Below are 22,821 nucleotides of genomic sequence, written 5' to 3'. Positions count from 1 at the left end.
GATTGGACTTCTTGAGAGCCATTATTCTGTCTGTCACAATTAGAAGTCAACTATAGGGCTTTCAGGAAACATACACGAAGGGAGTAAGACCTGGGAGGTCACCCTTTGCCCCTCTGTCTTTTCCCCTCTTTCTCCTTTCTTCCCTTCTGTCCATTCATCCTTCCTTCCTTCTTTCCTTCCTTTCTTCTTCCTCTCCTCTCTTCTTCCTTCCCTATAAAAATCTGGAGTGTGATGTTTTCAATGTCCATTTTGAACCACAAAGTGACCCTGGGGATGGCAGTCAACCACTAGTTGATGAAAGAGGAACACCGAAGTGTGGATCCTTGATGACCCATGCGGCCCCCTCCAGGCTTTGTTTACCAAAAGTACATTAATCTTGTTTAATCCACTGCTACTTTGGCCGTTATTTTGTTTGTGTGGATCATTCAGATGGATCTAATCTCAACTGCTCAAAACCGAGCACAGCTGTATTCTTAATAAATTACACGTCTGCGGCTCCCGTCAGCTACTCTGTGTAAGGGACGGACAAAAGCCATAGAGATCCGTATGAGAGAAGCACCGAAAGGATGGACAGGAATTTTGTCTTGTGTAGATCAGCCACCAGCCTGATCTCTGCCTAGACCCTCACGATTCCTCTGGCTTCTGCTATTGTTTCAGAGCTGTGATCTGATTCCACAACGATGCCCCAGAAGAATCACACTGGATGGAATGGGCTACCAACAAAGCAACTTCTAGTCTCGATTAGTTCAAAATGGCACTATATGCTGGCTCCCACCCTTTTTTGTTTGGGGGAGGGAAGTTATGTTTTGTTTTGTTTTTCAAGGCAGGGTTTCTCTGTGTAGCCCTGGCTGTCCTGGAACTCACACTGTAGTTCAGGCTGCCTTGAAGGCAGAGATTGAGTGCTGGGATTAAAAGCCTGTGCCACCACCACCCAGCTGCCTCCCATTCTTTACATACATTATTTACATAAGTGTAAATAATAATCAATCACAAACAGTGTGCCAGTCAAAATAACTACATTAAGAAGTGACCCTAAGAAATAGCCAAATCACTGTCCCTAAGAAAATCCAGCCATTATTAGCAACACAAGTGCAGGATGTTGATTTGGACCAACGATCTCTATTCATTCATCATGATTTCTGGTTGTAATGAAATATGGCCTCAGTAGAAGGGCAATAGGAGGACTCAGGGCTACCTCTCCTTAAAGAGACCCTCCCCTCATTGCAGGCAAACCAGGAAGGGTGAACAATAGACTTAGCTACTTTGTGCTGTTTTGTTGCCAACTGTGAACTCTGATCACAGCAGCTGTAGCACGAACTCTAATTAGTGTCAATAAATAAAACCAGGAGTCAGATATTAGGGAGCGAAGGCTGAAGGATCAGAACAGTGCGGCCAGAGACCTTTTACCTCTACCAGTGCTGAGACCAAAGGGGCGATTCTGTCCTCAGACTGCATCCTCAGACTGCACCGAGCTCCTGTCTCCTCCTGTCTTGTACTCATCTCTCCACCCAGCCATATAGCTGGGTGGAGAGCTGGGATTAAAGACTTAGAGCTGGGATTAAAGACTTAGAGCTGGGATTAAAGACTTAAAGATGTGGGATCCCAAGTGCAGGGATCACCTTTGTGTGAGCTCTGTTCTTCTGTTAGACAGATTCAGTCTTATATAGACCAGGGTGGCCTTGAACTAACAAAGATCCCTCTGCCTCTGTCTCCCTGTCCTGGGATTAAAGGTGTGTGCCACCACTCCCTGGCCTCTAGTGACTTAGCTCTGCACTCTGATCTTCGGGCAAGCTTTATTTGTTAAAATACAAACAAAATATCAGGGCGAGCATCTGTCCTCCCCACGCTTCTTCAGTCCACCTCACCCCCACTGTTATTTGGACCCTGAGGTATTCCCTTTACCAGCTCTAGCAATTTCGTCAGCTAATCACCCAGCAATCTAATCCAGGAACCTGCCCTGGGGCAGGAGTGGTGCTGAGGAAATGGGGCTGGGAGAGTAAACTTGAGATGATTTTTAGACTGATTCATCCTTTGCCTAGTTACAGGGCCTCCCCTTCTGAGAATGCTCCTCGTGTGTTCTCTGAACAAAAGCCATTTTTCTCTTGATCTGGAGTTCTTGGCGTGAACAGAGGGTTGGTCAGGAAGACAGCTGGCTCTGATGATGTTACCCTACAAGTCTTGACCACACAATGGAATCTGGAGCTTGCACTTACTTCCTGACTGTGTCCTCTGGGAAGTGGTGTCCTCACTTCAGGGGATTGCCATGGGCCATCAGCCCCATTGCCAGGGTGCTTTAGGGAGTCTGCTGTGTTTTAATTACAGAAATGCCAGAAAGCAAATTCAAAGCTATTTTAAGTCTCAAGAAAACACAGAAATCCTCGGCTGTCTGTTCGGCTTGGTCATGGGGCTGAGCTATCAGATGGTAGGAAGTGAGGATTTTCCCCTGAACTGAGACAGGAATGAGGGAGGGAGTGTGGAGATGGCAGGCACCGAGAGGGGCTGGCAGATGCTTCTGTTGTTTTGCTGGCTTTTGTTCCTCTCCATAGTCACAGGTTAAGCCACAGAAGAGGGTTGGATGGATGCTAGGGCCCTCTCCGGAGACCGAAGGTTTCCAAACTGAGAATGGACGGCTTAGGCTCCCAGACTATCTGTGCTGCTGCCCTCCAAAGGCCCCTTCCTTCTTCTGCACTTCTCTCCTGACCCCTAAAGGTGACCTTACCCAGACTCACTGCTTAGGAGCTTAAGGTTCCGTTCCAACACACCAGCAACTCCTAAGCAACACCTGTAGCCTTCTCTCTCCCCGAAAAGCTCACATGTCCAGTGGTTCCCCGGACATCTCCGTATTAGAGACTATTGTAACTCTCAGATTCACATAGACATCCATCCCTAAACCCAGGTTTCTCCCCCAACCCACAGGCTCATCTCACTGATCTCAGGCTCCTGTGCATCCTGTTAGTTAAATGAGGATACCTTAGTTATTGGGACCCCCTTCTAACCACAGGCCAAGCCACTTGCAGGGGACCAGAAGTTTGGTGCCCAAGATAGCACCACCTCAAAGCAGCCCTACTACCACACAGCTGCTCTGCATTTCACTACCATAGGAGGTCACACTCCCAGTGTTTGGTGTTTCTAACCCTCTAGAGAAGGCTCTTCACCATTCTGCTGCCTCTCCTTCTGCCTCAACAGGTTTCTCCACAGGGCAGCTGAGGCTGTCTTTGGAGACTATAAGACTCTCCCATTTGTAGCTTTGCAGAGATGCCTGTGGCTCTAAACGCCCAACTGGACCAGGTGATACAGTCATGTCCTTGTGGCTCTTGCTTTAGTCCTGGCTCTCCAGGCTCCAGTTACCCAACCCAGCGTGCCTCCTGGTTCCTGGGTAGATGAGCTCGTTACTGTGAGAATGTTGTTCCTTCCTCTATAGAGTCACACAGGCACACCCTCCCAGGGCTCAGGTCTCTGTAAATGTCAGTTCCCTCAACACCCAATCCCCGGAAGCCCCCAGTCACTCTCCCATTCACCACCCCATTTTACCTTCCTCCTTGAGCTGTCTTGTCTCTGTGTAGGATGTTTGCTGGCACCCCTCCTTTGGAGGATGAACTACGTCAGCCTCATCACTCGGCCCTAAGGACAATACTGAGCACATTGATAAATGTTCATGTATGAAAACAAAATGGTTTCATTGGCCGTAAAATGAGAGCGTCTTCAAGCGAGGTGTCAGGTGTGACAATCACTTGAGACAGTGATGCGCGTGGATGCTCTCATGAGCTCCCCGTCCCCTGAGAGATGTGACAGGTCAGTCTGGCAGTTAGTAACCAGGACTTGAGAGCAATACCCTGTCTTGTAGAACCTACATGTGTTTAATAGTAAAAGTCTCCCAAAGACCAGTTGACAGGCCTGTCTGGGAAGCAAATGCCTCCTCCCCTCTCTTCTGAGCTGGGCTGTCTCCATTGGTCTCTCTAAAATGATACCAGAAGATAAGAATGGGGGAACCAGAATTCATATTATTTCTTTGCTAGGTGGTCCCAGCCTAACTGTAATCTTTCAGTTCCTGTCCGGTCACCCTCTTCCATAGGAACCACACTTTCTGGGTTTCACCCTTCCCTCTCTTGCCACCACATTGCCCCTGTTGTTGCTGTAACACAGACTGCTTCTCCAGCAACACTTGCCCCTCACTGTTTCATGTACTGTCCCAGCTATGGGGTTCAGGGACCCAGCTAGCATCACCTGACGATGCTTTCTACGAAGCATGCCATTTGGTGAGAGTTGCGAGCTTTTTCTTTTTCTCCTGTCTTCCCACCTCATCTCTAAAACCACTTCTTAACGACAGAGGGCTCAAATCACCCAGCAGCTGGAAAGAAAGGCCATGCTGGGTATCCGGGAAATGACTACAACTCGCTCAGGCCGTCCTCCACCCTCCTTCCGCTTAGTCCCACCCCCTTCTCCCTGTTCTTACAAGCAAGTAAACTAGGTTACTTCTAAGCAGTTAAGCACTGCATAACACTGAGAACTGATCTGTGCATCTGATATCTGATGATAGCAGATTTAAATTAAGCATTCTTTCCTCAAACTTTCTCCTCAGCCTGAGCTGATTTTTGTCATCCTTCAGGATTTGAGGGGCAGGGACCTAGTGCAGAGGCACTCACACATGTGTGTGAGCAATGGATACTATATGCATGTGTGCGGGTGTGCTTGAATGCATGTGAGTGTGTGTGTGAACATGTATGTTAACAAAAAAGGGATGATTCATATATGTGGGTATTTCAGGCACAGCTAAGGAGGGAGCCTGAACTCTCAGGGAGATACGGGGACTAGAGTGAGAGACTGAAAGGGTGAAGAGACCTTGCCTCTATTCCTCTTGTGGTCCCCATGGTTGGGGGACTGGAAAGGTGACCTAGAAAGCATGATGTCACTGAGAAAGCCTGGCTCGTGTGCTCTAAAAGCTCCCTTGGTTTCAAGGGACTTGCTTGATTTCTTTCACAAGTCCTCCAAAACTGGCCTTCATTCCATACCAAAATGTTGAGAGACACAGTTTTCCGGGCCTGGGGATGCAGGAGTGGGGTAGCGAGGTGTGCAATGTGGCTGGACTGCAGCTACGTCATGGTGGAGAGAAACTTCGAAATTTCTGTCCAATCACAAGCCAAATTCGTTTTACTTTTTTAAAAAATGAAACTCAAATCAGCAGCTCAAACAACCGTTTTTAATGGCAAACATTCCAACACAATAAAACCCCAAGACAGGCTGATTTGATGCTGCATACTGAGAGATGACAATAGAAAGTATTAAAAAGCCTTTGTTTTCCATAACGAAGCCATTATGTTTCTGTAAAAGCAGAAAACACTGTATGTACAGTAAAAATATGCAATACAATAGTCTTGGATCTGAGCTGAGTTTTCTCAGGCCATTGCTGGGTTTGAAGGTACGTACTGTGCAAAACATGTGTATGTTCAAAACCAAGACTGCAGTGACCTTATGCAATGCAGTATGGGTAAGGGCTGGCAGGAACACCCGAGATTCATGGCATGTTGCTTCTGAAGTCATGTTTGGCCATTGCACATCCAGAAACCTTTTACTGTTCTCAATTTTTCATGCCTGTCCCCTCTGCCGCCTGGGTCATGGCCTCCAGTTTAAGAGACTGAGCCAGAGACTGAGCCATGCTGAATCAGCTCCCAGACATAGGCAGGGGCTACAGGAAGGTCCATGACGATATACTGGAGAGGTCAGAGGGTCAGACCGAGGAATGGGACCGAGGAGACAGTCACATCTTGCTGTTGGTGGAAACAGAAGATTGCCTGAAGCTAACCAAGATGATTCTTCTCTAGCTTGCTAGTTGGTTGTTCTTTGTTTGTTTGTTTGTTGGAGGTGGGGTCTTGCTGTGTTGCCCAGACTGGCTTCCAGCTCCTGGATCCTGAGCATCCCACTGCCTCTGCCTTATCCCTCTAGCTTCTGACATTCACTTTTCTTTCTGTTCTCTGTGGACCTCTCTGCTCTGCGGGCTCACATAGTGCTTTGCGTACAGAGGGCCAGACCGTGCTGGCGACTTTCTCTCCTTTCTCTATCACAGGACTGGCTGTAAACACACCCCAACCTGAGCATATAAATGTGAAGTGTGGGCCACTTCTGGCTACTGTGTGGGAGTCCTTGGCTCTACATCCAATCTACTTCCTCATTGTTTCCTGTTGATCCTAAGTGAGTCATTCTTTCTGATTGGGTCAGCTCAAACTAGGAATTGCCATGTCTGTGGCCTCATAGCACCCCAGAAGGACTCCCATGATAACCTTTGCAATGTCCTAGGGCACCCATGCCTTTAGGACGGAGCCCTGGAATGTTCATCCAGCCCTGGAATCAAGCATGGTTGGGGGAGGGGCGTGGAGCGCCTCTGGCATCCTTCCAGGTAAATAGATGAAAATAGTTTAGTGAGTGATAGTGGTCCTGAGGGCAACAGTGAAGTCACTTTTTGTCAGACATTAACTGTGCCGGACAGAAGAAACAAGCTCGGCCATTTCCGGGCTCTACCTCTCAGACAAAAGCTAAAACCGGAGACCAACAGGCCAATTCCCCAAGGGTCACTGAGCTGGTGGGGACAGGAACCCAGATTCATATCCACTGACATCCTGTGGTTTCAGGGGAGGGGCTGAAGGCTTGGCGACAGTGAGGTTCGAGAGGAGCACTAAAGGTCCTTCCCATGTTTTGTCTCAATAACCGGAAATGGATCTGAGAGTGAATCTTATCCCGGAAGAGAGCATGCTAGGCTGGCTTGAGCAGAGCCAGCTCTTCTGTGTGAACGAGACAGGACAAGATGACAATGCCAGGAGAATGACCTCGAGCCTTAGAACGATGTGACACGTGACGTGCAGGGGAAGGCTACCAGCTCTGTTGCTCTAATGATGAGGCTGTGTGTGGCTAATCAGAATGGGGGTGACTAAGTACTGCCTAGGGACTGATGCCCCCCACTCCCGCTTATCTTCCCATCCCCCCCCATCTCCTCAGAAAAACCTTAGCCTCCAGGAACAATTAAAATGTAAAATGTGCATGAATCACATTTCGGATTTAAATTTGCACATGCAAAGTGACCAGTAGGCAATGGGAAGACAATAAGACCCCAAGACTATCAGTCACCCATCTACCAATGGCTCCCTTCCTCGAACCGCCTACCCTCCCGGCATTCCAAGCGAAGCTCCCCACGCCTGCGAACATCGATGGAGCTCTCTGATGAGGGTGCCTGGACGCCGAGCATTAGGTCAGTTCTTTCTCAGAGCACTGACTGACCCTGCTTATTTGTTTTTCCTTTCTCCTTTTTAGTAGAAGGTAGTCATCAACAGCAGCCACCCTAGGGAACTGTGGCTCCCCCCACCGTGGCTACCAGCCGAGCCTCCATTTCCCTGGGCCTAATCAAAGTGGCCACATCCAGTCTTGCCTTTAATAAGCCGATTGTGGAGCTAAATCCCTCACGTTCTCAGTCTCACCCTGGAAGCTTTTGATTGACAAAACTAATCTCTCCTCCGCCCCCATGTCTGCTGCTGCCCGCATCCTCTTGCAAATCATGTACTCAGCTGCTGACAATTAGATATAAGACTTGGGATTCAGGCGCGGGAGGGTTATGAGGTTATGAATCAATTGTGGGGGCTCCGGGTGAGATAACAAACCAGGAGAACCCATCTCAGGCTCCTCACCACAGCCCTCAGCGCCTCCTGGCTGATTTATGGGTTGGTAATAACCTTGCCTGGTCTCCTGCCCCTGTTATTTTTCATAACACACAGGGAAGCTTTAAATTCCAGAGTCCGAGCTGGCTGGGTGGGGCTATGGGAAGAGCGCTTGCCCAAGGCTTCCCCGTGGTCCATTGTCTTGGCTGCTGTGCAATCACTGGATCCTTGAGAATTACGGTTGTCACACGCTCTTAGAGGCCGACAAGCGGTTTTTAGGACCTGAAAGAGGTGGTCCCAACAGACCTTGTGTATGGCGAAAGGTTTTCAAATCGAGTCCAAAATCATAATTCCGTGTCTGGGTTAAATTCATCCAACGTGATCCAAACTAAGTCTGACGACTGGAAGATTTCCTGTGAGGAACTTGACAGTATGGTAGCACTCATTACAGACGAGAAGTAATTTAGTGCTGACTGGAAGGTGGAAGACAGGGGACAGGCTTGGGGGTAGACAGTATCCAGAGGCAGAAGGCTGGAGACCTGTCTTCCCCTCTTGACCTTCATTCACCTCTCAGAACTCTCTGATGTGACAGTCAGCATGTAAGTGATGAAAAGATGCTTTGAAATGCTAACATTTTGTAAAGTGTTCATCTGTTGAGATTTCTTCTCGTAAGAGCTGGGATGCTCTTAGAGAAACCCATGGCCATAGACGAGAAGCCTGAAAGAGTTCATCAGAAGCAGCAGCATTACAAAAGTGCTTGCTTGAGATGCTGGTGTTGGCTGGTGTCTACCAAAGTTGATCTCTCCTTTCTTCTTCCTGTTTCCCTTCCTTCTTTCCTCTCTCCCTTCCTATCTCTGTCCATCCCTTCCTCTGTTTTTCCGTCCCTTCTTCCTGCTTTCTTTCTCCAGCCCTTGGGATGAAGTTGTAAAAAGCCCACCAAAGGGGAAAAAATGTTCAATTGAACTTGTAATGAGCATGTGCATGTGGGTGATTATGTAGTATATGATGCATATTTGAATATAACTACTGGTGAATGAACGCTTGTTAAACCCCACCTCCACACCAGGTGCTCCCTCCGTGCCAGGAACAGAACAGCCTAACGGAGTCCCTCTCCATAGGTGCTGATGCTCATCAAAGGCTAGGAGTTAAATTGCGTCTTCCCTCAGAACCTCGGAATGTGATCTCATTAGGAAATACAGCTATTATTAGTATAAGTAGTTAAATCAGGAAATTAGGTTGGCCCTTGAGATAGTGGGATTTGTGTGTCCTTATAGGAAGTAAACTTTGAGCAGAGTGTGTACCAGGGGAATACCTCATGGAAGTGGATGCAGGTATCATGATATTGGGTGGGTCCAGTATAGGTGATAAAATACGAGCTGGAGACAAGTCTGTCTAACTTTATCATCCCTGTGCCTTCTTGCTCCATCTGCTTGCTAAGTGACTATTCAATTTGTTAGGACTTTCCTCAGAGAACCGGTGACCAAACTACCACTATTTGACAATGACAATGGCATTAAGCCTTTCCTCACACTGTTCCGTGATCCTGTGTCCTTTCCACTGCCAGCTAGCTACTCACAATGCCTCGTTTAACATTTCTTCTTCATTTAACCTTCCGCTTCCGGCGTGACATGCTTTCTTTTGTAAAATGAAGGCATGAAAGGAAGTCCTACAGCTGTAAAGATGCCCTGCGTAGCCTGTCTACTCATCTGATCAATGGAGACGCTAAATCACACCATGAAATTCTATAGCAAGTACTACTGTACAACTCAGACTATAGGAACTATTCAAGAAATATTTATTAAGGTTCAAATGAGTAAGTTTTCAAAAGCAGAATAGGAAGGTGAGCTGACCAAAAAAAAAAAATTAGCTTAATAGTTGATAATAGCAACAGTCATTAAATTGATTCCTCTGCTTCAGTGAAAAGTTCAATATAGAATATCAATTTCCCACATGTTTTTTCTTACAACTACTGGAGATGTTTGTCACCTCTAAGACAGTCAGAATGTGAAGGAGGAAGAAACTTGGCATGAGAACGCCTGGTTTGTAGCTCTGAGTCCAAAAAATAATAATATGTGACCTTAAGCTTCTCTGGGATTGATCTTTTAAATGGTTATTATAATGACAGTATTTTGCATAATTGTTGTGGACATTATACACAGTAATAGGAACAAATGCTTGCTCTAGAACAGAACTTGGGAAATGCCACTGCCTGTCACAGCATTGCCACCCACCTGGGAAGTGGTGGAGAGCCAGCCTCCCTGTGACAGGTGCACAGAGACCCTGAGCAGGTACATGACAACACGGGTGGATGGACTCCTGGGCCGCACGGAGGTGTGGGGCAAACTTGGTTAAACTCGGCTGTAGCAGAAACCATAGCATCTTTCCTTGGGATCTTAAAACCGTTTCCTCAAGAGAAATGGCGAGGGTTGAAATGATTTTACCAAAGATTTCAGTTGTCAGTACCACAGTATACAATCTACCAGGTTTCTGGGAAACTTGCAATCTGCAGATGACCATCAATCTCTGTTCACTTTGCATGGATGGCAACTGATCCAGTATCTGGGGAAGACAGAGGAGGGTAGCTCACACTAAGATCTCCTTGGGCTCTCATATCTGAGTGGAAGTGTCCTAATCAAATTCCCTAAAACATCTGAAAACACAACTATGATTTTGTAAGGTCCTCCCCTAAACCAGAAACAGAACCCCCTTAGATACTGGGGTTTACTCAAATCTCGTTTGTATTTATTGAGTGTCCACGCAGCATGGGAGCTAAGCGTGAGAGGTCACTGAGTCTTCTTCTACCGAGTATATAAGGAAACATAAAGAGGCGATGTGGGTTTCTGCTCCTAATATAGGACTTCGGTGAACATCCCCAAGGTCCATCTATAGAATTCCAGTTGCAGGGACCACAGATGGCCAGAGTGTGTGGCAAGTTCAAGGGTAGTGGTCCAGCATCATGACTGAGCCCCCCTCTGCTAACCCTTTGAAACAAAACTGGGACTGGGAATGTAGCTTAGTTGGTAGGGTGCTCACCTAGAATCTCTGAAGGCCTGGGTTTGACCCCCTGCATTGCTTCAGCTGGGTGTGATGGTATCACTAATCTCAGTCCTCAGGAGGCAGAAGCAGAAGTTAGTCATCCTTGCTACTTAATCAGTTCCAGACCAGCCAGGCTACCCGAGACGAAACCTCAGCACGACAATACCCAGCCCTGAGACACCTGCCTTTGTCACCACTGTTTGCTTCCAAGAAAACAAAAATTCTCAGGACTGGAGAAGCTGCAGTCCCTCTTACTCTCTCTACTTTGATCTGAGAGGCCAGATTTATTTATTTATTTACTTACTTACTTACTTACATTTTTTTGAGACGGGGTTTGCTCTGTGTAGCCCTGGTTGCCCTGGAACTCACTCTGCAGACCAGGTTGGCCTTGAACTCACAGAGATCCTCCTGCCTCTGCCTCCCGAGTACTGGGATGAAAGGCGTGCACCATCACATTGACACACATTGCCTCTCTGTTCTTGAAAATGAAATGTCTTTCTTTGCAAGGCATCTAAAATGTTCTGTAAGCTTCAAATAGTTCAGTGATGAAATAATAATTGAATGCTTCTCCTCTGCCCAGGATAACCTAAAGTTATCAACTTAAATTATTTCTAGAACTGTTCTTTTTCATTTCTGTATGCACTTACATATTGCGTAATTAATAAAAGTAGGAGTATTTTTCTGCTGTAAAAAATATTATTTCACCCTATATACTCTTCTTGATGTGCTTTTCCACTTAACATACTAGTTGTTCAATAAGTATTATTCCATGAATGAGCCATGGTTCGTAGACTTTCTTGTGAGAGGAATTTTATATTCATCTCAGATGCCTGCTCACATATAAATATAAATATGTTTATATTACATTTATATTACATATAAATATGTTTATATGTAAAAGATACAGTAGAAAGGTGTACTATAACACATGAAGCCCAGAATGTAACTGCTGATAAACACATGCTTAAATACAGGTGACAGTCCACATGCAGTGGAAGGTACTTGGGTACCCTCTAGTGTGGTCCATGTGTATTCCTGTATTGTGAGTTAATAAATTAGTTTCAGTGGATTGGCTCAGTTGCTAAAGTGTTCGTCACACAAACATAAGGATCTGAGTTCAGATATCCAGGACCCACTTAGAAGCTAGAGTTCACTTAAAAGCTAGGTATGGCTGTGTTCCTATAGTTCCTGCACAGAGAAAACAGACCCAGGTGGATCCCTGTGGCTCACTAGACAGCCAGTCAACCAACCAGCCAGTCTAGCTGAATAGACGAGCCCAGGTTCAGTAAGAGACCCTATCTCTGCACACCTTTAATCCCAGCATTTGGGAGGCAGGGACAGGTAGATCTCTGAGTTCAAGGTCAGCCTGGTGGTCTACAGAGTGAGTTTCATGGCAATCAGGGCTACACAGAGAAACCCTGTCTCAAAAAGCCACAAAGATAGACAGACAGATAAACAGACAGATAGAAGCCCTATCACAATGAGGTGGAGAGTCCCCGAAGAAGATGCTGGCGTTCATCTCTGATATACAATTGCATGTGAAAACATTCGTATGTGAACTCACACAAACACATACGGAGCACATACAGAGAGAAACACGCATGCAGTCGGCCTCAGAAAGACAGCTTCCAGGCCAGTGTTTTGGGCTCTCGGGGATAGAGGGTGACTGTGCAGCCTGTGTTATGCTGTGGGCTGTTACCAGTCACTAAGTCCCCACAAGGCATCTTGACTAATATAACATCTCAGATTCAACTGTGGAAACAAAAGGCAGCGATTATTTTCTGATAGGGCAGAAAAGACTCTTCTTCAACTTCTTTTGTAAGAGGAAGGAGAGGAGGGTCTCTAGGGTTGGTGGAGAGAGGAAAGACAAAAGTGAGAAAGAAAATGCTCGCTCCCGCTGCTGTGGGACTGCTCCTGTCTGGCTCCAGCATGTCTAGCTGGGACACTTTCATAATATTATGACATTATTTGCCTTCCCTGCTTGCTCTGGGGCAGAACCACAGTGGTACACTTCCTGCCCCAAAACGGAAGTAGGCCACTTGTGGATCTGACCTTAGATGCTTACAGAGTGTCCACCCATCCCTGAGCATCTTCCAAAACATTTGCTACAAGCCACAATATGGTACTCACCGTGTGTGAGGGACCCAGGGCAGTGATGGCACAGCAGATAAAGTATCCCTGCCCAGGATAGCCAGGAATAGCAGCTTAACAGTCCCCACATGGCATGGCCACTGTCATGGTCTCTGTACCATAACACAAAACCCAGCTCTGTGGTCCTCAAAGTGTTAGGGGGAGAAGGAAAAGGGACCTTTGTGACTTTATCTTCCTTACATGGAAAGTGCTTCACTGTGATTCTTTAGCTAGGTGAATGCACCCAGGGCATGGTGGAGCCATACAATAATTGAGCCAGGAACTGAGTGCCAAATGGGGCAGAAATCCAGACAATGGTGCAGGGTGGCTGGGGGCGGTGGTGGGTAGGATAGCAAGGAAGGAGTTTCAATGCCAATGAATACTAATTAGTGACATGGATATTAATGATGACAGTAATTAACAGGGGAAAGGAAGGGCTGTCATTGTCCCAGGGTGAGCAATCAATCTTGGCAGGTGATAAATAATGGCTGAGCAAGCTCGGCAGCGGAAAGATAATCCTCAGGCCCCGGGGAGAGCCTGGTGATACTGGAAGCCTTGCAGTTTCCAGGCAACCCACAGAAAAGAACTATTTTTCTTTGAGGGGGGAAAAAACAGGTTAGTGTCTCTCCCCCACCCCCAATTAGGGATTACAGTTCTTATTTGATGTCTGCTTTGTTCTGTATTTCCTAGGACAAATGCAGAACTTCTGTAATTTGGGGGAAAAATGAGCACGCACTCACGCGCATGCGCACATGCACTGCTATACAAATGGACTCCCTCTCAAAGGATATGAACAGGCCAGAGTGTTCTCACATCCAATTTCAGCTCACGGATGTGGTCCGGAAGCAACGGCAGGAGCCTTCTGAGTCTTGCTTTGGAGGCTGAAGTGTGAAGAAATGGCATTGTCAATGAGGGTTGGCCCTTGGGCCAAGACCAGGAGGAGGAGGGTAGGCCCTGGTAGTTTTGCTGCACTGTTTCAACTCTTCCATAGAACCACACAGAGACCAAATGTCCAGGCTTTCCGGACAGCAGAGGTCTTACTTCCAGTCAGGGGTCAAGTGTCTAAAAATTTTGACTCCCAAGAAAACGATACCTCAGTAAATTCCTTTGCTGGATCTCATTCGCCTAGCTGGGAATCCAGCCAGGGACTAGATTAGACAGACACATAGAGAGAGAGAGAGAGAGAGACAGACAGACAGACAGACAGACAGACAGACAGACAGACAGAGACAGAGAGACAGAGACAGAGAGAGAGACAGAGAGAAAGAGACAGAGAGAAAGAGACAGAGACAGACAGAGAGAGACAGAGACAGACCAACTGACCGACCGACCAACAGACAGACAGATCAAGGCTTCAGACCCATTCTTCACTCAGATCTGGAAATGTTGCTCCTTTCTAGCCTATTTTCCACCAAACATTCCACAAGAGACAATGAAGCCATGTTTAGAGGTCTATACCAGCGACTTGGGGCTTGACCAGATGTTTTGAATCTTGCAGATAATTGGGCTCTTGTCCTTCCGTTACATAACTTGAGGCTTAGGTCCTGAAACCCTGACTAGGGAGGCAAAGGAATGAAAAGAGGACAGACACACGGACACAAATGCAGAAAAGCTGGGCCAGGTGGGGTGTGCACTCTGCTGGGGCCACACTGTCTACCCTGGCAACCCACACCCTCCGTGTGCTTGTTATGTATAACACAGGGAGTAGGGATGGTTAAGTTGGTAGGAGGTCTCTGAGGGGTGATGTCTCAGGCTATAGCACCTAGGAGGAAGAAAGTTGCTAGCTCCTGTGCACACTGATCAATTGCTTGCACTTGAACTACCCTCCTCCCAACCAAGGAAGGTTTTGCTATGCTTCTGAGCCCCACCAGGGAGTAGGATTTGCCAGAATCACAGGATTGAGACACTAGGGTCCTTGAGATACCTATGCCCATGTCAACAATACATATTCACTCAGGCCCTCCTCACTTCATTCTCTGGGGGATTCCTCCACTCCCTACACATGCCCATGTGAGCTATGCTGCTCTTGGAACCTGGGTTCTAGCTGCTCTTTGTTGTTGTTGTTGTTGTTGTTGTTTTATGAGACAGGGGTTTCTCTGTAGCTTTGGAACCTGTTCTGGAACTAGCTCTTGTAGACTAGGCTGGCCTTAAACTCACAGAGATTGGCCTGCCTCTGCCTCCCAAATGCTGGGATTAAAGGCATGCGCCACTACTGCCCAGCCATCTTTTTAAAGGCAGACAGTAAAAGGGAGTTTGTTCAGAAGGCTTTGGCCAATGGTGGGGCGCTCCAGGCTAAGCCATGGAATGGTTCCAGGTATGTCACACTGGGAATGGTGACACTGGTGGCTTATGGAAGGACTGCCCAAAGTCTGAAGGGATGCTGTCAGGGAGATGAGATCTGGGTTCAGGTTCACTTTTCTGTCATCAGAAGACAAAACTAAAACCAGCAGGAAGAAGTAAGGGTTGGTCAAATTTCTGTTCAAGTGTGACTTATCTGAAACATGCTGGCTAGAAGAAACTGGGTTTATTCTGCACACAGGTAAGACCTCTCATGAGGGATCTAAATAGTCATTAATTTTCATGGTGGGATTCATGGCCCCTTCCATATTGTGTCTCTGCTCCACTCAGTTTCCCAGGTAAATAAGGGAAGGAAGGGTCTGTGGAGGAGAAGGAGGCTTTCACAGGCGGGTGCAGGTCTTTCTACCTACAGATGATTAGCACTGTTCAGTCTACAGCCAACTTTGGGAAAGCCTGGAAATATAAGGTGAGCCAAGGCCAAAAAAAAAAAAAAAAAAAAAAAGAAGGAATTGTCAGTAATGACCCAGATGTAGTCTACAGCCTCAGAGGTCTATTGGTTCAGAATGGACTCATGCCAGAAAAGAACGAGTTACTTCTTTTTTTCTTTTTTTAAAAATTTATTTATTAAGCCAGGCGGTGGTGGCGCATGTCTTTAATTCCAGCACTCGGAAGGCAGAGGCAGGCGAATCTCAGTGAGTTCGAGGCCAGCCTGGTCTACAAGAGCTAGTTCCGGGACAGGCACCAAAGCTACAGAGAAACCCTGTCTCGAAAAACCAAAAAAAAAAAAAAAAAAAAAATTAAGCAGCTGCCCAGGTGGCTCAGAGGCTAAGAGCGCCTACCATTGTTCCCGAGGTCCCGGGTTCGAGAACAGCTCGCTCTATGTAAATTATCGGAAAAAATTATTTATTATATATACAGTGTATTGTCTGCATATATGCCCACAGACCAGAAGAGGGCACCGGACCCCATTACAGATGGTTGTGAGCCATATGCGGTTGCTGGGAATTGAACTCAGAACCTCTGGAAGAGCAGTCAGTACTCTCAACCTCTAAGCCATCTCTCCAGCCCAAGAACAAGCTTCTGAGAACCTCTAAGGTCACCTGAGTTGATTAGCACTGTCAGGAAGGGCATGGTGCTGGAAAAGAAATATTCTGGGAACGGGCAGGCTAAGGCTGCCCTGGCCTGCCTTGGGGAAGCCATTGAAATCTGTGTCCTCAGGAAGTTCCTGGCAGATGCTCCCGGAAATTCCATTGTAACTGAAGCATCAGAAGTGGGTTTGGTTTTTGGTTTGTTTATTTGGTTGGTTGGTTTTTTGTTTTTGTTTTGATGGTGGCATTGTTTTTTGTTTTGTTTTTATTCTTGTGAGAGAATTGAACTATAGGCCAGGAGTGCGGCTCGACTGGTACAGGGCTTTCCTAGTACGCATGGAGTCGCGCGTTTGATCCCCTGCACTAAATAACCAGGCATGGTGGTACAGGACTGGGCCCTCAGCATCCTCAGCTATATAGAAAATTCGAGGCCAGCCTGGGATGCACAAAAGTCTGTCTCCATTAAAGAACGAAACAACTACTAAATCCTAACTGGGGCCATGCCCTGGTGGATGAGAAGGGCTGGTTAGCATGGGGAATGGCTGTATTACCCAGCTCCCAAGCTGTGTGCTGCTGGGCTTAGGACTCTGGTAAAGATGCTTCTCCTGCTACCCCTGAGATTTTCGACTGAAATGGCTTTGTCATTGCAGGTACAGACGTTGTGCAGTGGCTTATGAAGAACCTTTCCATTGAGGACCCAGGTACTTGACCCCTGACCTTGCCTTTGCCTCCCCTGGTGCTGGCACGCATGCCATAGGCCACTTCCCCAGTGGGCCTATACAGTCTTGAAAAGACGGCTTATCGCCGTGGATTCCAGGATGCGGGATCATTGTATTTGCAGATAGAAGTCATTTATTTTCTCCACTGAATGTCTATCATCACGTGGAAATCACCCTTTGAGGAAATGAGCCGCTATTGAGAACGCCAAAGAGCTCAGCACAATAGCGTGCGAGACGAGATGAATTCTCGTTAGCCGCAGCAATTAAAGATAAGTTGTAGCCCTGTCACAGAACAGCCTTCTAGAAGCAGCTCTTAAAATTAGATTGCCTGATCCACAATTAAGATGTTTAATTATTTGCTGAAATGCCTTCTGTTTCTTGCTTCTGCGAGAAGTGAAGAAGCGTTCCCCCCCACACACTCTAATTGTGTATTTCAATTAGGCAAAGTCTACCAGAAAAAAAAAAAAAAAACAGCAAAACCTTGACCAAGGAAGGCAGTTTCCACAGCTGTCCCTCCACCAGGAAATAAGCAGGACAATGTGTTTTTGGCATCTCATTGGGAAACGGGGGAGGGCACTCCTGAGGGGGAAAAAAAGCAAAACTTCTAGACAGCTTAAGTCGATTTTTATTAGTGTGCTGTAAGTTTATCATTGGGTTGTTTATTTTTCACACTTAGCATGTAGCACACATTCATCTGTCTGGCTTAACTGGTGTTATTATTACTCAAGGATCATATTTATAAATACCCGTAACTGATCTACTGTGGGGTTCACATTAGTGCTGAGCGATCCCAGGGCCTTGTTCCTACTGGCCAAGCTTTCTACCACTGAGCTGCATAAACCCAGCCCTCTGCTCTGATGTTCCTAATGGTCTTCCTTAGGGGATAAAGATACCACAAGTTAAGTGGCCCCTGACCACATGCTTTCTGAGAATTTGAATCAAGTGCGCCCACTAGATGCTGGGTTTATGATTGTAATTATTTGCTGGAATCAATAAGCCAGCCCAGGCTTGCATTTTAACCTGGCATTGCCAAATGCAGCTGAGTGTACAGCAATACAGTTTCAGATAATTCAGTTCAGTGACGTTGATGGAAACAGGAGCCCCTGCAGAGCAGGTGATTTGGGGAAGTGACCCTGGCCCTTTTCATGTCCTGGATCAGTGGCCACTCTGCCAGCTAACAAAACTTCTTAATTTGAGTGAAGTTCTTAGCTCACAAGAAAAAGCGCCTATGCTTCTTTTTTTCTTGTGAGCTAAGAATTTCCCTTGAAAGCCAGGGCTCCAAGTCTTGGTGTTTCCCTTAGAAAACCTGGACTTCTGATTGCCTGTGTGACCAGCCGTTGGGTGACATTTATCTGAAGTCACTGCTTCCTTTTGGCCATGCTAGCTTAAAGTCATTTCTCATGGTAGAATTAGCTAAGAGCGCTTCCTAGCCTTTCTAAAGTACCCATCAAATTCATTATTCTCATTATTACTAATGTTCTGAGAACTATCACCCAGCTAATGTAAATGAGACTCGTGTGGCGTGAGAAACTCCTGTGGCAGGTCCAAACTGGTGGAGGTCACATCTATGAAGGTCTCCTCTTCTCTGATACCTTGACGGGGACATCAAGATGTTGGGACGGGTTCAGGCTTCTGAGAATTAGCCTAGAAGGAGAAACTAAAACAATTTGCCAGAAGACAGAGCCATGAACCACAGCCTGGGACGCCAGCAAGCTCAATGGAAGTCCAGTGTCGGTCCCTCTGTCTTTTCTCTGTTCCCTCCTGGCGAAGTAAAAGCATTTCTAAGGAAGAGTTTAGCTCCAGCAGCAGCAGCACAGCATTACCTGATTTGGGGATCTTCCTCTTCCACCTTGCACAGGGAAGGGCAAATGATGGAGCTTTCCTTCTCGCTGGACCTGCCATCCTTTCTGTTGTTTGTGTTAGGGTTTTAGTTGGCCGGTTGGTTGGTTGGTTGGTTGGTTGGTTGGTTGGTTGGTTGGTTGGTTGCCTAGTTGGTTTCCCTATGTAGCCCAAACTGGCCTTGACTACTCAGTTCACCAGCCTTAGCCTCCTGGGTGCTGGGCTTGTAGACCTGTGCCATCACACCTAGCTCCTGGTTCTTAAAGCATACAATTGGACTTCCGTGTATTCAGAGCTTTATCCTCGAAGTCAACTAACATTGGATTGAAAATATTTGATACAAAAATATGCCTCTGTTCAACATATAGAGGTTTGTTATTCCCTAAGCATGGCAGTATAACAGCCATTTGCATAGCGTTCAGACTGTGTGAGGCATCAAAGTAACCTAGCTTGAAGCTTGCAGGAGGGTGTGTGCAGGCTATACATGAAGCCATTTGATATCAAGACTTGAGCACCCAAATATTTTGATCTTCACGGGGACCCTGAAACAAATTCTAGGTGGATATGTAGGGACAGCCCTATAGTATCGTAAACGCAAACCAGTCATCAGAAAACAGGTAAAATAAAACATCATCTATTCGGAGTCCCCACACTTTGGGTACTACTTCCAGGGGGACTTGGTAATTCTTAGGAAGCAAAGCACTTAGGTTGTAGTCAATGTTGTGAAGCTCGCAGGTACAGATAAGACAAATGACTTTAAAAGGCACCGTTTATAAAACTGGACATAGAAGAATCTAGGACCCACCCTCCCCTTCCTGTATGGGCTTCTCTCAGGAGAAGGTAAACTCTTAAATACTATTGGAAGCCTTTGTATGGCTGGGGCTGAAATAAGGAGGCAGCATGTTGATTTGGGCAGAAATATTCATGTTTCTGTGGCACCGCCCACCCCATCATCCTCCCTCTAATCTCCTGGGACAGGGAGGTCTTGCCCTAGTCAATCACAGGAGATGCACTCTTCTCACGGGAGGGACAGCTGTGTTATGAGGAGATTCTAAAGCCTCTGGACCACGAAACAGTACCCTCAGTGCCAAGGATCAGAGACCTGAGAACTATGTAGGTTCTCAGGGCTGCCATCTCTGCCTGAGTCCCTGCTAAGGACTGTGTGACGTGCCTCATTGCTTTAGGTCCTGCTTGGTCTATGCCATGCTGTGGCTCTGACTTTATTTGGGAAGACTGCGGGGAATGGGTGGTTAGGTGTTGTTAAGTTTTCAGAGGAGGCCAGACGCGCAATGGTTCTTCTTTTAGGTCAGCATCCTCCCGTTGCTACCATCAGCAGGGGAAGAGATCCTCAGCACCATCATCTAGAGGGATGGCACGTGACCTCGGGTCACCTTCTGCTCTCCCAGTGCATGTTTTAGCTGAATGACCTGTTTCCTCCTCTTCTCTCCTTCCAGTTGAAGCAATACACCTGGGAAGCCTTATTGCTGCCCAGGGCTACATCTTCCCAATCTCAGACCACGTTCTCACCATGAAAGACGATGGCACCTTTTACCGTTTCCAGGTAGGCTTGCTGACTCCTCCTGAAGGACCCTTCTGCTCATCACCATGTGACCTCCCACTAGAACCATCTAGAACAACTAGGTGTATTTAAGAGAGCAAATGTCCCCCTAAAGTACTGGGAAGGCTAAGAGATGTGTTAACTTAGCCAGTGGGTGGCCCACTTAAAGAACAGTAAAAGGCCCTCACTGGAAGCCTATGGTATTTGGGGACACTGTCTAAGCCCCTTGGGGGTGTTGTCAAAAAATGCCCTGCGTATCTTATACACATATTTTTCACAGTTCCGGGGGATGGGAAGTATCTGGTGGGGGAGTACTCTCTTTTTCATAGATGGAACTTTCTAGTTGTCCCTCATGTGGTGGGAGTGATGAGGTGTCTCCCTCAAGCCTGTTAAAAATAAGAACACTACTTTCACTTATGAGGCCTCCATCTCCACATCCCCATCACCTTCCAAAGACCCCATCTCTCATCTTTAACAAAAAGGCTTATTTTTATTTCATATGTATTTATATTTTGTCTGGACATATGTATATTACCATGTATATATCTAGGGCCAACAGAGGACGTAGGGGGTGTCAGATGGCCTCGAACTAGAGTTACAGATGGTTCTGAGTCACCATGCAGGTGCTGGGAATTGAACCCAGGTCTTTTGTAAGAACAGTAAATGTTCTTAACCTCTGAGTCACCTCTCCAATCCCAAGACTCCATCTCTCCAGAGCACCTCCTAGAAGATTGGAGTTTAGATGAGAACAGATATTTTCCATCATTTCTTCTGAAAAAAAAAAAAGCTGTTACAGAAGTGGATATCATCCATCTTACAATGGGGGTCTTTGGGGACACTGTCTTAGCCCCTTGATATGGGGGTGCTCAGAGAATGAACATGGCTCTTAGTGATCCTAGAAAGCTGAGTTCGAGTGATACTTGATACATGATACATGATACTTGATTCGTATCACGCTGGAGTGCGTTCTCACGCCCTCACTTACTCTCCACATCCACTGTCAGCCCTTCTCCTCTGCCTTAGAGGGAGCAGAGACAGAGTCGGGGGCTGTGTCAAAGCCCAAGCCAAAGGCTCGGGGAACATAGTTCTGCCATGGTATTAAAGAAGAAACTGTACCAGGGGTGTCCACCCACAGCTTACACTTCTCAGTTTTACAACTGCGTGCCTCTGATCCTGATGCCATGTGCTCTGTTGCAGGCTCCTTACTTCTGGCCTTCCAACTGCTGGGAACCTGAAAACACTGACTATGGTGAGAAGAGATGATGTACCCATGCTTCCTGTCACTCCCGGGAGTGCCTATGTACTTCCTGCCACTCCTGGGAGTACCAAAGACAAATGCTTGGCACCTGATGACCACGGTGTCAGGGAAAGGGGCTCTTGACCCTGCTAACTCCTTGTTGCCTGTACCAGGTTCCCTGTTGTACACAGTGAACAAAAACACAGTGCAGTCCTCCCAAGAGAAGGGACAAAGGGAACAGGTTTTATGGGAACACTGCATGAGGAGGCTTTTATTGCGCCTTCTAAGGGCATAGCGTCAGGGAGGACAGCATCAAGGAGCTGCCTTCCCCTGGCCTTTTCTGTTTTTACATACTTGTAAAAGTTTACTAAGAACTCATTGGTGATTTTGATAGTTGGAAGTTAAGGGGGGGGGGGGGGGCGCAGAGTGGGATGGACAGTTGTCATCTTGGACTAGGGAAGTAGTTAAAGGTGAAAGTTTACCTCTATGCAGACAGAGCACAGATAGACCTGTGCCACACTCTCAAAGAGACTACCCAGTATTCTCCATGAGCCAGTTCTCTGAAGAAATTATATGATCCCCAACTTAAGGTAAAGAACTTGAGACCCAGAAAGTCCATATCCTCATAGGATCACTTAGTCTGAATTCCCGGTTGATAGTGAGACCCAAGAAGGCCAGGGCTGGTCTGTTCTGGGTGTTCATGGCACCCCCAGGGTGGGGATCTGTGGCATAGGGCATATGTGGTGTTCAGTACGTCTTTACTTCCAGAACCTTTGGGGGTTTTGCTACTGCTTAAGATCTTTTTATTTGTTTCATTTGGGTTGAGGTGGGTTCTCTTGCAGCCCTGGAATCGAGCCCAGTCTTAAGTGTGCTACACGTCAGTCTGCTTCTGGTTCCTTTTCAGTTTGTCACACAACATTCTAAAGTTATTTACTTTTATTTATATGTATGTGCCATCTTATCTGTCTGAATATATGTGCATATGTGTATATATATACAAACACCACACACACACACACACACACACACACACACACACACACACACACACCTCACAAGTGTGCAGTACACCCAGAGGCCAGAAGAGGGCATCAGATCCCCTGAAACTGGAGTTAACAGTCTGATAGGAGCCACTGGATATGGGTACTGAGAGCCCATCTGTGGGCTTCAGGGAGAAGAAAGTGCTCTTAACTCTTGAGCCACCTCTCCAGTTCCTGGTTCTGGTTCTTCACTGAAGGTGACCAATAGACACTCCCTGGAAACAGAGTCTAAACTC

The 22,821-nt window shown here is 46.8% G+C and overlaps 1 protein-coding gene across 6 annotated transcripts in view; it reads left to right on the top strand.

Annotated features, from left to right (window-relative positions):
* The window catches only part of Rgs6 (regulator of G protein signaling 6), a 523,367-nt gene that overhangs the window by 397,718 nt on the left and 102,828 nt on the right, over positions 1-22,821 (top strand). For all 6 annotated transcript variants that reach the window (XR_009057823.1, XM_057782284.1, XM_057782282.1 and 3 more), the window contains exons 4-6: positions 16,843-16,893; positions 20,205-20,311; positions 21,506-21,557. Coding sequence is in view for 5 of the 6 variants with exons in the window: in XM_057782284.1 (XP_057638267.1) it covers positions 16,843-16,893; positions 20,205-20,311; positions 21,506-21,557 (210 nt within the window). In the remaining variant the exon portion in view is untranslated. The remainder of the gene's footprint in view (positions 1-16,842; positions 16,894-20,204; positions 20,312-21,505; positions 21,558-22,821) is intronic.

The sequence above is a fragment of the Chionomys nivalis genome, chromosome 10, assembly GCF_950005125.1.
Source record: "Chionomys nivalis chromosome 10, mChiNiv1.1, whole genome shotgun sequence".
NCBI classification, from domain to species: Eukaryota; Metazoa; Chordata; class Mammalia; order Rodentia; family Cricetidae; genus Chionomys; species Chionomys nivalis.
The sequence above is the reverse complement of the archived record's forward strand: the minus strand, read 5'-3'. Positions and strand labels throughout refer to the sequence as shown.